The sequence below is a fragment of the Triticum urartu genome, chromosome 3A, assembly GCF_056163025.1.
Source record: "Triticum urartu cultivar PI428250 chromosome 3A, HENAU_Tu73, whole genome shotgun sequence".
NCBI lineage: Eukaryota > Viridiplantae > Streptophyta > Magnoliopsida > Poales > Poaceae > Triticum > Triticum urartu.
This window is the reverse complement of record NC_141875.1, coordinates 551,424,602-551,443,953: the sequence shown is the minus strand read 5'-3', so window position 1 is coordinate 551,443,953 and position 19,352 is coordinate 551,424,602. Positions and strand designations below refer to the sequence as shown.

At 47.0% G+C, this 19,352-nt stretch overlaps 1 protein-coding gene and 1 pseudogene across 2 annotated transcripts; one reads left to right on the top strand and one right to left on the bottom strand.

Moving 5' to 3' along the window:
• Nucleotides 1-750: 750 nt before the first annotated feature.
• On the top strand, nucleotides 751-2,653 carry LOC125545030 (peroxidase 56). Of its 2 annotated transcripts, XM_048708875.2 has the most exons (3): nucleotides 751-1,386; nucleotides 1,486-1,674; nucleotides 1,776-2,653. In XM_048708875.2, exons 1-3 carry the CDS (start codon nucleotides 766-768, stop codon nucleotides 2,361-2,363), a joined length of 1,398 nt encoding a protein of 465 aa, XP_048564832.2. In that variant the 5' UTR covers nucleotides 751-765; the 3' UTR covers nucleotides 2,364-2,653. The 2 variants fall into 2 exon arrangements, with proteins under 2 accessions (XP_048564832.2, XP_048564831.2); XM_048708874.2 differs by having other exon boundaries at nucleotides 751-1,674.
• A 2,634-nt stretch (nucleotides 2,654-5,287) lies between these two features.
• Nucleotides 5,288-9,734, bottom strand: LOC125546959 (importin subunit beta-1-like; annotated as a pseudogene).
• Nucleotides 9,735-19,352: the final 9,618 nt, after the last annotated feature.

Here is a 19,352-nt window from a genome sequence, read left to right as displayed (position 1 = left end):
GAGTGCGTCGAACCGGTTTGTGCCCTGGACCCGGCAGATGGCTCGATCGGGGCATCTGTTTTTAGATGTTAGGATTAGGTGAGAGGTCTGGATATGTGGCCTAGCTTGCACCCCTTTATCATTTGAATACGAGTAGCGGTAGATGTTGCCAAGATGGCGAATTTAGGCATATTGTTATTCTACTTTGTAAGGTCCTCGAGAATAATCAATAAAATAGCCGCATACATTTCTCAGAGGTCGGGGGTCATCCTTTAAAAAAAAAAGAAGTATGGCCGTCTGTTTCTACTATTGGGTTCCGTTAAACACAGCACTGTGCTTTGACCTTGACAAGTTCTAGTTTGCGTAAACAGCGATAACCGGCAGGTGGAGTAGCTTACCACGAAGAAGCGTATGCCTCCGCAGCCTGTCCTCCGCCCGTGCTACACGCCAACTGCCCCTGGTCAGCACAGCCACCAGAGACCAGTTAAAATGCATGCGCCTGAATATTTGTTTGTTCATTTGGTCAGCTCACTTCCCATTAGATGCTTTTATGCCTCTACAAATGCATCGATCGGTTCGTCAATCTTGCCTTCATATATGCACTGCCATGTTCAACTATTCATCGATGTGCAGAAAAGCTATCTCGTAGTCGGCCGAGTATGGCGTGTGAACAGCGTGCGTTGACAAGTGCAAAAGCCCGCATCCACGACCGCCGTCCAGTCCAGACGCGGAACCAATCTGCTCGGCGCACTCGCGCCTCCAGTCCAGTCTCATGCGCCGCGTGAAATGGGGGGAATTTTTGTTTCCTTCTGCTCGCCTTTGCGCGTAGCCTCCAACACCCCATTCCCGTTCCCAGCTGTGCTAGCCAGCCATTGTCCGCCTCAGTTTTTAACTAACTTGCGAATTCCGAGCTTCTCGACAGCGATCGCCAACCCACCCGTGCCTCTCCAACTCTTTCTTTATTCTCGCCATTCCGGCTCCGGGGTTTTCATGCGCGGGCGGTCGACGCCGGCCAGCAAATTTAATCTCCTTCTCTTGATCTCTTCCCCTTCCGTGAGTTCCCGGCTGACCCGAGTTAAGTTTCAACGCCTCCTGAGCAGCTGCTTCCCCCCGTCACGACCAAGCAACCTCGCTCGTCGACGACTCGATTCGGCTCTGTTCCTCCGGTCCGGCCGGATGGCATTGGACGTGCTCCTCAGGCTGCTGATCCTCGCGGCCGTCGCGAGCGCCATGCCGGTGCCGGGCCCCACGGACCCCGCCGCCGCCGGGCTCGCCATCGGGTTCTACAACAAGACGTGCCCGAAAGCGGAGGAGCTGGTGCTGGAGGAGATGCGGGACATCGTCCACGAGGACCGGACCCTCGGCCCGGCGCTGCTGCGGCTTCTCTTCCACGACTGCTTCGTCAGGGTGCGTGCTGCGCTGCTTCTTTGCCGTGCCGTGCCGCGTCGCGTGCACGGGTCGTCTGAATGTGTTTCGCTTAACTTGAACTGGATGCGTGGTCTGCAGGGGTGCGACGGGTCGATCATGCTGAAATCGAGGAGCAAGAAGGGGGAGAGGGACGCCATGCCGATGAGCTACAGCCTCCGCGGCTTCGATGAGGTCGAGAGGATCAAGGCGAAGCTGGAGGACGAGTGCCCGCTCACCGTGTCCTGCGCAGACATCATCATCATGGCCGCGCGGGACGCCGTGTACCTGGTAATTTAAGCAGATCAATAATCCCCCCTTTCATGTCCTCCATGGATTTTCTCAGGCTTTCATTTTAGCTGACCACCAGACTGCCTCCTTGTTTCTTCCAGAGCAACGGGCCACGGTTCCCGGTGGAGACCGGGCGCCGGGACGGCAAGGTGTCCCTGTGCATCGACGCCGAGAACGACCTGGCGCCGCCGCACGCCAACATCGTGGACCTGAAAACCTACTTCAGCGTGAAGAACCTGTCGTGGAAGGACCTGGTGGTGCTGTCGGGGAGCCACACGATCGGGAGGGCGCAGTGCGCGGCGTTCGCGCCGGACCGGCTCTACAACAACAGCGGCCTAGGGGTGCAGGACCCGACGCTGGACAAGGCGTACGCCCCGGAGCTGCGGGAGAGGTGCGAGCCAGGGAACAAGGAAGACGAAACGCTCGTCGACATGGACCCCAAGAGCCCCTACGAGTTCGACCTCAGCTACTACCGGGACGTGCTCAGCAACAAGACCCTGTTCGTCTCCGACCAGGCGCTGCTCGACGACAGGTGGACGAGGGACTACGTGGCGAGGATGGCGGCCGCCGAGTCGACGGAGGAGTACTTCGAGGACTACGCCGCCGCCATGATCAACATGGGCAGGATGGAGGTGCTCACCGGCGGCAACGGGGAGATCAGGAAATTCTGCAGCGCGTACGTTGACTAATGGAGCCGGCGGTTGGTCGATGTGAGTTGGTGCGCGTGCCTCCATCGATCGTCATGTGGACGGGGTCACGACGGCCGGTGTGCCCGCCAGCCGCAAGGCACTTGCATTATTCTAGGGGTGGTTAGAGAATTGACACCGTCACACCGCCACGCGGCGAATCTTCCGGTGTATGTAAAAAAAAGTCGTCTCTTTGTTCTTGACCGAGTGCCCATTGAGATTTGGCGAGCTGTAATTATAATTTTTCTCCTTAATTAACTAGTTACTTGCAGAAAGTATGAATACATTGCTAAGAGTATTTCTAGCAAAGCCCTCGATAGCTTAATTTAAGGGGGAAATTATCTTTTGAGGGATTTAAGTGCTACTCCTATCTAAGTTCAAAAAAAAAGTGCTACTTCTATCTAACAGATCCCTCAAATGTTTAGTTTCTTAAAATCATGGATTTTGATTCATCAAAGCTCAACCTCCTAGCCTATTTTTATGAAGAATGTCATATGGAAACCAATATTCAATGAAAACTTCGTGAAAACCACATTTTAAAGTTTCGAAAAAAATCTAAAGAAAATGCGGGATGTTAAGGGCATGTACAATGGTGGCATATAGGAGTAGATACATATGTCCCATGACAAAAAGTAATTTGAGGCATTTATATTAATTTTTTCTCTCCAATGCAAGCTATCACTGGTGGGCCTCATTAAGAAATAAAAAATAAAGACTCTAGTACACATGCATCTCTATTTTTCACTCCAACCTTTTCAGCTTTTGTTATCGGACCACACTTTTTCTCTTCAAGCAACCGCCTCGTAGAGAGGATCCCGCTTCCCTATCCGAACCTATTTTACATCATATCCGATCCTACATGGCATGCGAGGTATCATCTTGAGGCTATGCATTGTACATGCCCTAAGAGGGTGATGTTTTATGGCCACATAAAATTTCAAGTTGAAACACATTAGGGCATGTACAATGGTGGCATATGGATACATATGCCCCATGACAAAAAGTAATTTGAGGCATCTACATTTATTTTTTCTCCCCAATGCAAACTACTACTAGTGGGCCTCATTAAGAAATAGAAAATAAGGACTTTAGTACACATGCATCTCTACTTTTCATTCAATCTTTTCAGCTTTTGTCACCGGACCATACTTTTTCTCTTCAAGCACCCGCCTCCTGGAGAGGATCCCGCTTCCCTATCCGAACCTACTTTACGTCATATCTGATCCTACATGGCATGCGAGGCATCACCTTAAGGCTATGCATTGTACATGCCCTTACGAGACGTGATCTATGAAAAAGACAAAATCAGCCATGAATAGTGCCGACAAACTGTTTAGCACTATTCAATGCTGATTTTGTCTTTTTCATAGGTCGCATCTTGTAATGTGTTTCAACTTGAAATTTAGCGTGGCAATAAAACATCATCCTCTTAACATCCCGTATTTATTTCAGTTTTTTTAAACTTCAAGACATACTTTCCTTGTGGTTTTTACCGGTTTCAATCGAATGTTGGTTTTCGTGTGATATTTTCCCATTTTTCTGTAGAAAAGCCACTTCTCGGTAAAAATGAGAAATGAATAATGTCGCACGTGGGCCATGGACACTGTCACCGCCACCCATCTCGGTGCCCACTGCCTGTGGCGCCTTCCCTCAGCCCCGCCTCCCTCCCACCACCATCTTTGGTGAGATTCCGGTGAACTTATTTTTTTCTTTTTTTCGTCCTATACGTCGTCTCCGGCCACGACAACGCTTCTCCTCGGTGCCCGGGCCCGGCAGTGCTCCTCGTCGTTCCCAACAACGAGCAAACCGGAAGATCTCGAAGTCGAATCTACCGCACGCCATGCCGAAGAAGGCTGGAGTTTGCTGGATAGGAGCTTGAGGATGGAGAGGGGTGAAGTGGAGTAACTAGGATTTGGTCCAGAGAGATAGGGATGAAAATATGTGGGGTCGAGATAGACCATAAGCCGGATCCGACGTATAGCGGACACGTCCAGGAGTCTCGTATCCGCCTCACATATGAACTGGATATGAGAGTTGCCTGTAAGCCCGGACTTTTCAGGCCATCCGGACGGCCGGACCTTTGGGACCGATATTGGGCCCGGTTGTAGCTGCTCTTAGGTCAATACAGTGCAAGCATAGTGAGAAAAAGTACTTGACTAATATGTACTGGCTGAAGGACCTATTCCTTAGTGATGCAATCACTTGACCCCGAAAAAAAACCTTCATGCTTCTTATGGACGACCTTCAAGTAGTCAATTTTGTGATTTCGATCGGAGGGCGAAGCATAGCATCAGTAGCCGGCCTAGGCTAGCGATGCCCGGATAGGCATGAAGCCCTGAAGTTAGCTCTCTGATTAATTTCAACTTCTGCCTCATAGTCAGCACGAACACCATCTCTCAAACTCTCGCAGATAAGCCTAAAATAAATGCAAGAAAACTATCAGCTGGGCATGGCTCAGTTTGCTATTAATTACAACTTCAATTATGGTCAATTCCTCTTACTGATTTGTTTTTCTTTGTAACCAAAAATCATGAAAAAAGACTATGCCCTTTTTTAACACGATACAGACGCAGACGCTCATACATACACACATATACTCACCTCTATGAACGCACGCACGCCCTATCCCTGTGAGCACCTACGAGAGACTAAGCCGGCATATTTTATTGACAAAGCCGCCACGGACGTCTTCGTAGTCGACGGGAACGTCTCCTCCCAGTGAACGGCGAAGGCCTAAAATAGTTCCAAGAAAATCCGAGCGTCTTTTTTTGCGCTTTACCTCAAGTATTCTACTGGTAAGTTCTAACTATATCCATGCTTTAGTAAGAAAGGGAAAAGAAGACAAGTTAAATCAAAATTCAACTACCTGCAACAAAGTTGACATATAATAGCAAGCGGTGCATCTGCTTCAGATGAAATCATAATAGTTAGTTATGCAATTCCTTAGTCATCTCTTCTGTCCATGACCCAATTGTCAAATCAAAATCGGTCAACACAGCAACAGCAGCATGCATCACACTTTTATCCCTGAAAGTAGATACACACAATGGTAAGGAACAAGAACAGTCACCCATATACTAAGAAAGAAGTGCAAGGCAAATGAAAATGATGACAAATTTACATCATGGTGGTGCTATGGAGAAGGAACGGTCATCCATATAACAAAATACGACAAGGCAAAGAAAATTATGTGCACCTGCTCCGGTCTGCCCAGACTCCTTCCATGAATTTAAATAGATGGGTTGCTACCTTAAACCCAATTCTTGGGTCCTTCATACCCCGTAGTATGCCAGAGTATGCCTTACATATTCCCTGTCTAAGCCACATATTCAGTCTTGTCCTCTTCTTGAACATCAGCCCAGTCCTGTGAGTTAGCAGCTTCTTGAAGCTTTTCCAGAACATACTGCAGGCACTTCTCAAAATCATTGCTAATAGCAAGAGCAATGTCTCCGAAGCATGAGAAAATTGGAGCTCTAAGAGTCGACTTAGTAAGACCTTTGTACAGAACTTGCATAATTTTATCACAGTGTGGCAACATTTTACCTTCCAAGACAAGGCAGATATCGCCGATCACTCCTACAGAGATGGGGGAGAGTGGGTGAGCATGAGTACCTGCATGAGTATAGGCATATGTTTCCCAAACTCTGGACCAGTGGCATTAGCAAGAGCAGCAATGGCAAACCAACACATTGCTTCACTCTGTGCAGTAGAACTGTCACAAACCAAGACACGGCAAAAAGAAAATAACAAATGATGAGCAGCGTTCGTAACTATCTTCACTGTAGCTGAATTGGCCAGTCTCTGGACGATGACCTGCAGTACACCACACAGCACAATCTGAAGATTGTTTTTCTTCAACTTATGACCCAAATTAAGTGCTTGGCGATCAAGCGTCATATCCAATCTTTTCATGATACAATGCATTAAATCTCCTATAGCGCTCCAAACAACAGCTTGTTCTAAATTGCTGACTCTCACAACTGCACACAATGCTTCATAAGCAGATGCTCCAAGCCTGAAAGGGGTCTCATCAGAAGGTTGTGAAGTAGAAAGGAGAGCATCAATAACACGATCAAGAGACGATGAAAGCTCAGATGGTATTGACTCTGCATCTTCGTAACCTAGGGCAAGAAAATATATAGCTCCGCATACTTTTTCGGACACAATTTTTATTTTTTAGAAAAGGGGACATCCCCGGCCTCTGCATCTGAATGATGCATACGGCCACCTTTATTAGAAGCAAAAAGGTTCAACAATTTTATTTTTTTTAGAAAAGGGGACATCCCCGGCCTCTGCATCTAAATGATGCATACGGCCACCTTTATGAGCAGTTTTTTGTTTTCGGACACAATTGGAATATCTTTACTACTGTGTACCAACACATCCATGATGCGAGGAAGGTTTGCTTTCGTTATAATTCCATTTGCACTTGCTGGAAAATGGAGAAGCTTAAACATCCGGACAAGAATCCATGCAGTGGTTCCTTTTACCTCGCTGTTTGGATCTTCCATCTTGTCTTTTTGAAAGATCCAGCAAATTGCTGGCTTGATTCAGATTAAGCAGGAAGCAACGGAAGCACAACATCTCCTTGATCTTCCTCTTGCATGAGCAGATGCTCTAGCGGCATTGGAACTAGTCCTTCTTGATCTTCCTCTTGATTGAACAGATGTTGTTGTAACAGCATTCGAACTAGTCCTTACTGATCTTTCTCCCGCTTGAACAAATGCTTTAGCAGCACTGGAACTTGTAACTCGAGGGCCTCATAAACAAAGCAACAATCTTTAGAGTTAGCATCGACAGCGCCAATGTGTTGTTCTTCTCGGAGTTTAATCACTTCCTTACAAACAGTGCACTGGAACACCACACATTGGGGTGCAATTGATTCTGTCAGACTGAGTATGGTTCTCAAATAAGGTTGTAACAGCATATAATATGTGGATGCAATTTTAGCAAGGCATTCGAATATTGCCTGTTGGATCTCCAGATCTTCGGATTTTGCTAGTGTTTCACAAACTGCGCCCATTATATGATTTCTCACATCCTCATTTGCAAAGTTGGCCGCAGCACAGCCAAGAAGATTATATAGAGCTTTAACTGCTGCAAGACAAACTTCAGTACTTGGTTCTGCCTGGTTCATTGCCTGAACGACAGCATTCAGAACACCATTCGATTGTTGCTGCTCCAGACCAATCTCCTCGCACACATACCCCAACGCCGCTAGAGTTGCTTGCCTTAGTGGGGGAGATGCACCCTGCTGTGTCATGTTGCCTAGTAATTTGGCAATGAGGTCTTGCCATTCCTGACGGGGTATCTCGATGGATGAAGTTAATTGCACAAAACCACCATATTTGGGGCATCATTTGCAGAAAACCACGAGGTCGCTAATTTTTTGTAAAAATCAGCGCACATTCAGTAATCTTTTTGCAAAAAGCACTGATCAAGTGATTTAGGTCGTTTAATCACTTTCTGACAAGTGGGGCCGGACTGTCAAAAGCTGACTTGGCAAAACATTTACATACACCCCCTTAGATCTAAAGAATAAAAGCAATCGACCCCCTCGTGCACAATTGTCAGGAGCAGACCCGATGCTCGCTGTGGCGACCTTGCCGAGCTGCCAACCCCGTGCCACTCCGGCGACCTCGCCGCCGCCAACAACACGTCAGCGACCACTGCTGCCCCGTGTACCATCTCCTTCCTCCTCCTTTTTTTCCTTCTCCTCCGGGACAACACGCACCTCGCCTCTGCCTGGCCCAGCCGCTTGCAACCATGGCCATGTCGACGGCGCCGGATTCCGCAGCGGCTCGCAACCCCCGCCGCTCTCCAATAGTCGAGTTAATTGCACAAAAACATCACATTTGAGGCATCGTTTGCCGAAAACAACGAGGTCGCTAATTTTTTGCAAAAATCACCGCACATTCAGTAATCTTTTTGCAAAAAGCACTGATCGAGTGATTTAGGTCGTTTAATCACTTTCTGACAAGTGGGGCCGGATTGTCAGGAGCTGACTTGGCAAAACATTTACATACACCCCCTTAGATCTAAAGAATAAAAGCAATCGTGGACAAGAGCTCCTATCGTCCCCCGCGCAGGCAGACCTCTCGATCTGGAGTTTGTCCCCGACCACGACCAGGACAGGAGCTCGGTCCCTCATCACCCATCTCGTCCCCAACCTCGACCAGGAGCTCGGAGGTGAGGTGAGCGCGCGGCGGCAATCAAGAGCTCGACGGCGAGGTGTGCGCGCTGGACTGGCCAGCCAAGGCCGACCCCTGCGCCACCTGGGGCAAAGTCTCCTGGGCGTGCGCGCGGGGGACTGGCTGGCTACGGCCTCCTTTGCTCGCCGTCTAGGTCACGCGGCTGGCGCCGGCATGGGGAGGCGACCTAGAGTGGGCGATGGCGACGCGTGCTGGGTGCTCGGCCTACACTAGGAGTTCGTCCCTGACTTCCCCCTCCTCGGCTACGATCCATGGAGTAGAGGAGACAGCATTCGTGCGCGTATGCGTGCCTGTCCGTGGCGGGAAGACTGTTGGAGAGCGGCAGGGGTTGCGAGCCGCCGCGGAATCCGGCGCTGTCGACATGGCCATGGTTGCAACGGCTGGACCAGGCAGAGGCGAGGTGCGTGTTGTCCCGGAGGAGAAGGAAAAAAAAGGAGGAGGAAGGAGATGGTACACGGGGCAGCAGTGGTCGCTGACGTGTTGTCGGCGGCGGCGAGGTCGCCGGAGTGGCACGGGGTTGGCAGCTCGGCAAGGTCGCCACAGCGAGCATCGGGTCTGCTCCTGACAGTTGTGCACAAGGGGGTCGATTGCTTTTATTCTTTAGATCTAAGGGGGTGTATGTAAATGTTTTGCCAAGTCAGCTCCTGACAATCCGGCCCCACTTGTCAGAAAGTGATTAAACAACCTAAATCACTCGATCAGTGCTTTTTGCAAAAAGATTACTGAATGTGCGGTGAGTTTTGCAAAAATTAGCAACCTCGTTGTTTTCGACAAACGATGCCTCAAATGTGATGGTTTTATGCAATTAACTCATGGATGCAATCTTTGCAATAACTTGTGATGAGGTGAGCCTTGCAACAGCCACCGGAGATGCTAGTGTTATCAGTAACGACTCCTTATCTGCAGCAGAACCCTTGAAGTCCAATGAATTCCTAAGAACAATACCAGCAAGTCTCCTAGACTCTGGTTTACTTTCATCATGCGAGAGCTCTACTGACAAGGATAGGAGGAAGTTGGCAAGATCCCGCTCCTGTAACAGCTCAAGGTTGCCTTCTGCTGCTGAACGAATGTTATCATCTGGAGACAGAATAGCTAGCAGAGTCTCGCTGAGATCCATGCCTGTATCAATTGCCCTGGCAAAACATCAGACAAGTGGAACTTGTTAGTTTGGGAAAGAAAAAAAAGATAGACACACACAAAAAAAAGTAATAGTATTACACATCAAATAGTTCTAACTTCTAATTAAGGCCACTAGGCTAGTTTGACATAGCTTAGTAAGACTTCCGCATCAAGAAAAACATAAGGATAGTCACGGATTATTCAGAAGAGCTGTTTTCACAAATTATGGTTATCGCTTGATAGGTCCGTTTGAAATAACTTAGTCAGGCTTTCGCATTGAGATGCACACAAGGACAGTAAAGGATTGTTCAAAAGAGCTGTTTAATTTTGGCAAATTATGGTTATCAAGATAAGATGTAAACGAGGCACCACACCGATAAAGTAACATTGATAAGCTACTTAATAGCCAACAAGTAGAGTATTTGTTTGTGTTGTTTTGTTTCAGCTGATTTGAGAGAAGCATATATTATTATTTTTAATTAAACAGATAAATAAGGACCAACGAGAAGCATATAGTGCATCTTTTTGTTTTATTTTGCAAATAAATTAGGGCCACCGAGAAGCCAAATGAAGGTATCATGGTTGTAGGCTAAGCTAAACAAAGTAAAAGTGCACAAGAAAGAAACCGAACAAATTATAAACACTGAAATCGAAGCAGAGATAGTACAACAACAGTTTAGGTTAGCAAACATTAGTACTAGTGCAGGGTGACAGTGGCAGGATGGCAAATTAATCAATTTACATGTTGATTGACAAAAGCGTGTGTGAAGAGCACAATGTATAAGGAAATTGACAAGCAGGAATAAACTAATTTACCGTCAAGCACTTGCTATTAAACAGCCGTAGAGAAGAGCAAGGCGTTAGGGTTAGTGATCAGGGCAAATCGGAGAGGATGGATGGGGAGATCGAGAGAACAAAACACTTACCAGCAAGACTTGTCACCCTTCCTTCCGGCCGGCTCTCGCTCGTGAGAAGAGGTGGAGGTGGTTGTGGAGGCAGTTAGGTTTTGCAATGGGAAACGTTTAGATACGGCGGACCGGCCGAAACTTCGGCCGGCTCCTGCCTCGTCACGCACAACACACGCGCATACAGCCACGTCTTCCTGATGTGGGGCCATTCATCTTATCCATCCCTTCCTGCGTCGTTCCCAGGCAGCCCGCGTGCGCCTGCGAGCCGTGCCCCCATGCAAGCCCCGTCGCCCGGCCCCGCCGCCTCGCCGGCCGGTCGCCGGAGGGCGCCGCCACCGCGCGGGTCTCAACCCAATCCACTGCTTTTTTTTTCTAGCTGCTCAGGGCGCCGACGGCGAGAATCAAAGGGATGAGCTACTACCTCGACCGACAGACACGGCGGTGGGAGCACACAGATGCTACAACCGGCTGGGAAGGGAGCTGCAACCGCGTACTGTTTTTGCTGGAACCAGCAACGGTGGCGAGCTGCAAGATTCACTCCGACTAGCTGTTGGAATCACCCCGACAAGTTGGACTAGGAGTGGGCGGTGTGATGCTGCAACCACGGATCAGGATTGCTGGAACCAGCGCAGTGTTTTGCTCAGCACCCAAAAATGCTTCCCTCAAAGTCGTTCTTTGCTGCACAAGCAATTTTTTGCTACATCCGACATCCTTTTTGCTACATCCGGCATTGTTTTTTGCTGGAACCAGCCAACTGTCCGCTACGAACGCCAACGCGGTAGAAACTGCAACGCGGGTGGAGAAATGCTACAACTGGTGTATAAATTTGCTACTAGCGACATATTTATTTGCTGGAACCAGTCAAGTGTCTAGATTCCACCCAGGAGAAAATGTTTGAACCGTTTGTGGGAAAGCTTCATCCGGCTAGAGGAAAAGCTTCAGAGCGACATGAGGAGAAATCTTCCACCGTGGAAAAAAGGCTTCAATAGTGGAAAAAGCTTCAAGCGGCAGTGGAAAAGCTTCAACTGGCGGAAGGAAAAAGCTTCAAGAGGAAATGACAAGAAAAGCTTCGACCGGGGGAGCTGGGCAACGACCAGCGACGAGGGCCGCGACCGGGGGCGAGGCCGGCGACTGGCGGGGACGAGGACGGCGACCGGCGGCGACGAGGACGGCGACCGGGGGCGAGGACGGCGACTGGGCGGCAACGAGGATGGCAACCAGGGTCGAGGACGGCGACCGGGGGCGAGGGCCGCAACGAGGATGGCGACCGGCGGCGAGCTGGTGATACTTCAAGGTCAGGCCTCACAGCGTCCATGGCGGGTCGACGAAGGGCGTTGTTGCCGTTCGTGCATGCGAGGAAGGGGGCGATTGAAGGGTGTGATCTAACGGCCCGAGGAAAACCAATCTAATGGTGGGCAGGTGACCGGCCGAATCGTTCGGCCGGCGCACCGGCGCAGATCATTGCCCTTTGCAATGTTGTAAGGAGACGATGAAGTGCGGGTCTGGATAAGGTTTCCATTCGGGCAGGTTCCAGTCGTACTAGGATCCATGAACCTTATAAGAATAGTAAAATAAAAAGGGGACCCTACATGTCGGCCGGCCGATCTTTTAAAAAGATCCACCGCCTTCGCATCAGTTTGATCGGGGCCATCCAGTGGCGTGGCTCCTTCCTCATCATTGCAACAGACCTCTTGTTGCAGAAACATTTGCAACAGAGGTTCTGTTGCAGAGTTTTTTTCGTCTGAATTATTTTGAAACATGAGTGTCGTTGCGGAAATGACTTTTGCAACACAAATGATGTTGCGGATTTTTTTTTGGTCTTAACTTTTTGCCAACATGGGTATTGTTGTGAAAGGACTTCTGCAACACAGATGATGTTGTAGATTTTTTTGTCTTAACCTTTTTGTAATATGGGTGTTGTTGGGGAAGGACTTCTGCAACATTGGTGTTGTTGCGGAAGGAATTATGCGTCTAGTGTTGAAGGTCCTGGCCGGTTGTGCGTCGGCTGATCAAGCTCGTATCTGACGGCTGCGCATGCGATGGAAGCTCGTATGACGGCTGCGCATGCGGGACGTGCATCTGATGAATTGAGTGGTCGAGCATTATCCTCTACCATTGCAACAAAGGCCGTGTTGCGGTAATTTTCTGCAACACGGGTCATATTGCAGATTTTTTTACAAAATATAGGTACAGTTGTAGTTTTTTTTGTAACAGAGGCATTGTTATAATTTTTTCTTGCAGTGGAGGTCATGTTGCAACTTTTTTTTGCAATAGAGGCCTTATTATAGTTTTTTGTACAACAAAGGACTTGCTCAATTAATTATTTTCGTAACAGAGGTTTTGTTACAGTTTTTCTGCAACAAAGATTTTGTTGAAGAAAGGAGAGATTGGTCCATCCCGTGAGACGCGTGGCATCCAAGCATGTAACATCCCAAATTTCAATTTGGAATGTTATACATTAGATCATCATTGCATATCATTTTTTTTTGCTTTTGGCCTGATCCAGAAATTCTACGCAACTCAAGGACCCACAGAGAGAGTTGGGAGTTTCGTTATTTTCATATTTGAGTTTTCTCAAATTTTGAAAATAGGATCATTTGATTTTATTTATTTTATCTTCAATTATTTCCATTATAAAAATATATGAGAGAGGGAATAAAATGACTTTCCCAAAATAAAGAAATATTGAGGATTTAATAAAAAATCAAATAAGATTTTATTTCGAAGTTTTTGGCTAGTTTTTTTTGAATTTAGGAAAAAATTGCACATTTTTAAAAATTGCATTTTAGGGCCAAGAAAATGTTCATCTCGTTCTAAATATTTTATTTAGGCGGTGAAAATTTATTTTGGCATTTTTAGAATTTTATTTTATTTTTCTAGAATTTTTCTTAGTTTCAGCGGAATTGTTTTTTTTAAGCACCGCGCGCCCGACTAGGCCGAAGGCCCAGCCGAGCCAGGCCAGACCCGCGCCCGCCGCCGACTTCCCCGCGGGAGACCGCACCGCCGCCGCAGCCGAGTCCGGCCGAGGCACGCCTCCCGAGGCCGACCCCGACCCGGCGCCCCCTTCCCCAAGCCGCGCCGCCGCCCTCTCATAAATACCTGCCGCCGCCGCCTCACCCCGCCACCTCGCCCCGCCCCGCCTCCTGCAGCCGCCGCTCGCCGCCGCAGCCGCTTGCCTAGCCGCCGCCGCCGCCAACGCCCGCGCCGCCCACAGCCGACGCCGCCCCGCCCCGCCCCGCCGGAGCCCCGAGCCGCCGGAGTCCGACGAGGTAGCCGCGCCGTTCGCCACCGGTTTTCTGGAGAAAACCGATCCGGTTTTTCCTTGAAAACCCTAGGTTTATTTTTTTATTTTTGTTAGATCGGTTTTATCGGTTCTTTTATCCAGCGAGCGTTCGCTCGTTCGTTCGTTTTAACGGACGAGTTCACCGTTTAATTTCAGATAACGAACGTTCGATCGATAATCTGTTCGTCAGTTTTTATATTTCTCGGATTTTCCGCGATTATTTCTGATCGCGATTTTTGATCTGATTTTCGTTTTAGTTTAACTTTTCGCTCGTTTATCGAAATCTGGCGATTCAAGCGCCTAGAGTTTCGTCTTGAAACTCTCTTTCTGTTTAACTAACTCAAACAAGTTTTTGCTTCTGTAAAATTTTACTTAGGTCCAGATTAGTAATCGAAGCTTGTTTTTTTGCCGTTTGACTTTCGTTGTTTCATTCGATTTGTTTCTTTTGCAAACCAGAGTTCTTAAGTTGAATTTTCTGGTTAGATCTCTTATTTGAGTTTTACCTGTGCATTAGATGAGTACTTATAGTATGCTTGTTTGTTTGTTTGCGATAGTGTACCCGGAGTGCGCCGCTTGCTAATTCAAATCTCTAGGTTTCGCGGATCATCAGCAAGGCAAGTAACACTTTGATCATACCTCTTACTATTGGGGTACGTAGTAATTTCAAAAAAATTCCTACGCACACGCAAGATCATGGTGATGCATAGCAACGAGGGGAGAGTGTGATCTGCGTACCCTTGTAGACCGACAGCGGAAGCGTTATATCAACGCAGTTGATGTAGTCGTACGTATTCATGATCCGACCGATCCAAGCACCGAAACTACGGCACCTCCGAGTTTCAGCACACGTTCAGCTCGATGACGATCTCCGGACTCCGATCCAGCAAAGTGTCAGGGAAGAGTTCCGTCAGCACGACGGCGTGGTGACGATCTTGATGTTCAACTATCGCAGGGCTTCGCCTAAGCACCACTACAATATTATCGAGGATTATGGTGGAAGGGGGCACCGCACACGGCTAAGAAAACGATCACGTGGATCAACTTGTGTGTCTAGGGGTGCCCCCTACCTCCGTATATAAAGGAGCCAAGGGGGGGTGCGGCCGGCCCTAGTAGGAGGCGCGCAGGAGGAGTCCTACTCCTACCGGGAGTAGGACTCCCCTCCCTTTCCTTGTCCAAGTAGGAGAGGGGGAAGGAAGGGAGAGAGGAGAGGAAGGAAAGGGGGGGCGTCGCCCCTCCCTCCTTCTCCAATTCGGACTAGGGAGAGAGGGGGCGCGCGGCCTGCCCTGGCAGCCCCTCCTCTTCTCCACTTTAGGCCCATGAGGCCCATTAACCCCCCGGGGGGTTCCGGTAACCCCCCGGTACTCCGGTTTTATCCGAAACTTCCCCGGAACATTTCCGGTGTCCGAATATAGCCGTCCAATATATCAATCTTTATGTATCGACCATTTTGAGACTCCTCGTTATGTCCGCGATCATATCCGGGACTCTGAACCAACTTCGGTACATCAAAACTCATAAACTCATAATATAACTGTCATCGAAACCTTAAGCGTGCGGACCCTACGGGTTCGAGAACAATGTAGACATGAACGAGACATGTCTCCGGTCAATAACCAATAGCGGAACCTGGATGCTCATATTGGCTCCCACATATTCTACGAAGATCTTTATCGGTCAAACCGCATAACAACATACTTGTTCCCTTTGTCATCGGTATGTTACTTGCCCGAGATTCGATCGTCGGTATATAAATACCTAGTTCAATCTCGTTACCGGCAAGTCTCTTTACTCGTTCCGTAATACATCATCTCGCAACTAACTCATTTAGTTGCATTGCTTGCAAGGCTTAGGTGATGTGCATTACCGAGAGGGCCCAGAGATACCTCTCCGACAATCGGAGTGACAAATCCTAATCTCGAAATACGCCAACCCAACATGTACCTTTGGAGACACCTGTAGAGCTCCTTTATAATCACCCAGTTAAGTTGTGACGTTTGGTAGCACACAAAGTGTTCCTCCGGTAAACGGGAGTTGCATAATCTCATAGTCATAGGAACATGTATAAGTCATGAAGAAAGCAATAGCAACATACTAAACGATCGAGTGCTAAGCTAACGGAATGGGTCAAGTCAATCACATCATTCTCCTAATGATGTGATCCCGTTAATCAAATAACAACTCTTTGTCTATGGTTAGGAAACATAACCATCTTTGATTAACGAGCTAGTCAAGTAGAGGCATACTAGTGACACTCTGTTTGTCTATGTATTCACACATGTATTATGTTTCTGGTTAATACAATTCTAGCATGAATAATAAACATTTATCATGAAATAAGGAAATAAATAATAACTTTATTATTGCCTCTAGGGCATATTTCCTTCAGTTTCCCACTTGCACTAGAGTCAATAATCTAGATTACATAGTAATGATTCTAACACCCATGGAGCTTTGGTGCTGATCATGTTTTGCTCGTGGAAGAGGCTTAGTCAATGGGTCTTCAACATTCAGATCCGTATGTATCTTGCAAATCTCTATGTCTCCCACCTGGACTAGATCCCCGATGGAATTGAAGCGTCTCTTGATGTGCTTGGTTCTCTTGTGAAATTTGGATTCCTTTGCCAAGGCAATTGCACCAGTATTGTCACAAAAGATTTTCATTGGACCCGATGCACTGGGTATGACACCTAGATCGGATATGAACTCCTTCATCCAGACTCCTTCGTTTGCTGCTTCCGAAGCAGCTATGTACTCCGCTTCACATGTAGATCCCGCCACAACGCTTTGTTTAGAACTGCACCAACTGACAGCTCCACCGTTTAATGTAAATACGTATCCGGTTTGCGATTTAGAATCATCCGGATCAGTGTCAAAGCTTGCATCAACGTAACCATTTACGATGAGCTCTTTTTCACCTCCATATATGAGAAACATATCCTTAGTCCTTTTCAGGTATTTCAGGATGTTCTTGACCGATGTCCAGTGATCCACTCCTGGATTACTTTGGTACCTCCCTGCTAGACTTATAGCAAGACACACATCAGGTCTGGTACACAACATTGCATACATGATAGAGCCTATGGCTGAAGCATAGGGAACATCTTTCATTTTCTCTCTATCTTCTGCATTGGTCGGGCATTGAGTCTTACTCAATTTCACACCTTGTAACACAGGCAAGAATCCTTTCTTTGCTTGATCCATTTTGAACTTCTTCAAAATTTTGTCAAGGTATGTGCTTTGTGAAAGTCCAATTAAGCGTCTTGATCTATCTCTATAGATCTTAATGCCTAATATGTAAGCAGCTTCACCGAGGTCTTTCATTGAAAAACTCTTATTCAAGTATCCCTTTATGCTATCCAGAAATTCTATATCATTTCCAATTAGTAATATGTCATCTACATATAATATCAGAAATGCTACAGAGCTCCCACTCACTTTCTTGTAAATACAGGCTTCTCCAAAAGTCTGTACAAAACCAAATGCTTTGATCACACTATCAAACCGTTTATTCCAACTCCGAGATGCTTGCACCAGTCCATAAATGGATCGCTGGAGCTTGCACACTTTGTTAGCTCCCTTTGGATCGAGAAAACCTTCCGGTTGCATCATATACAATTCTTCTTCCAGAAATCCATTCAGGAATGCAGTTTTGACATCCATCTGCCAAATTTCATAATCATAAAATGCAGCAATTGCTAACATGATTCAGACAGACTTAAGCATCGCTATGGGTGAGAAGGTCTCATCATAGTCGATCCCTTGAACTTGTCGAAAACCTTTTGCGACAAGTCGAGCTTTGTAGACAGTAACATTACCGTCGGTGTCAGTCTTTTTCTTGAAGATCCATTTATTCTCAATTGCTTGCCGATCATTGGGCAAGTCAACCAAAGTCCATACTTTGTTTTCGTACATGGATCCCATCTCAGATTTCATGGCTTCGAGCCATTTTGCGGAATCTGGGCTCACCATCGCTTCTTCATAGTTCGTAGGTTCATCATGATCTAGTAGCATGACTTCCAGAACAGGATTACCGTACCACTCTGGTGCGGATCTTACTCTGGTTGATCTACGAGGTTCAGTAGTAACTTGTTCTGAAGTTTCATGATCATTATCATTAGCTTCCTCACTAATTGGTGTAGGTGTCACAAAAACCTGTTTCTGCGATGTACTACTTTCCAATAAGGGAGCAGGTACAGTTACCTCATCAAGTTCTACTTTCCTCCCACTCACTTCTTTCGAGAGAAACTCCTTCTCCAGAAAGGATCCATTCTTAGCGACAAATGTCTTGCCTTCGGATCTGTGATAGAAGGTGTACCCAACAGTCTCTTTTGGGTATCCTATGAAGACACATTTCTCCGATTTAGGTTCGAGCTTATCAGGTTGAAGTTTCTTCACATAAGCATCGCAGCCCCAAACTTTTAGAAACGACAACTTTGGTTTCTCGCCAAACCACAGTTCATAAGGCGTCATCTTAACGGATTTTGATGGTGCCCTATTTAACGTGAATGCGGCTGTCTCTAGAGCATAACCCCAAAACGATAGCGGTAAATCTGTGAGAGACATCATAGATCGCACCATATCAAGTAAAGTACGATTACGACGTTCAGACACACCATTACGCTGTGGTGTTCCAGGTGGCGTGGGTTGCGAAACTATTCCGCATTGTTTCAAATGTAGACCAAACTCGTAACTCAAATATTCTCCTCCACGATCAGATCGTAGAAAGTTTATTTTCTTGTTACGATGATTTTCAACTTCACTCTGAAATTCTTTGAACTTTTCAAATGTTTCAGACTTATGTTTCATTAAGTAGATATACCCATATCTTCTTAAATCATCTGTGAATGTGAGAAAATAACGATATCCGCCACGAGCTTCAACATTCATTGGACCACATACATCTGTATGTATGATTTCCAACAAATCTGTTGCTCTCTCCATAGTACCGGAGAACGGTGTTTTAGTCATCTTGCCCATGAGGCACGGTTCGCAAGTACCAAGTGATTCATAATCAAGTGGTTCCAAAAGTCCATCAGTATGGAGTTTCTTCATGCGTTTTACACCGATATGACCTAAACGGCAGTGCCACAAATAAGTTGCACTATCATTATCAACTCTGCATCTTTTGGCTTCAACATTATGAATATGTGTATCACTACTATCGAGATTCATCAAAAATAGACCACTCTTCAAGGGTGCATGACCATAAAAGATATTACTCATATAAATAGAACAACCATTATTCTCTGATTTAAATGAATAACCGTCTCGCATCAAACAAGATCCAGATATAATGTTCATGCTCAACGCTGGCACCAAATAACAATTATTTAGGTCTAATACAAATCCCGATGGTAGATGTAGAGGTAGCGTGCCGACTGCGATCACATTGACTTTGGAACCATTTCCCACGCGCATCGTCACCTCGTCCTTCGCCAGTGTTCGCTTAATCTGTAGTCCCTGTTTCGAG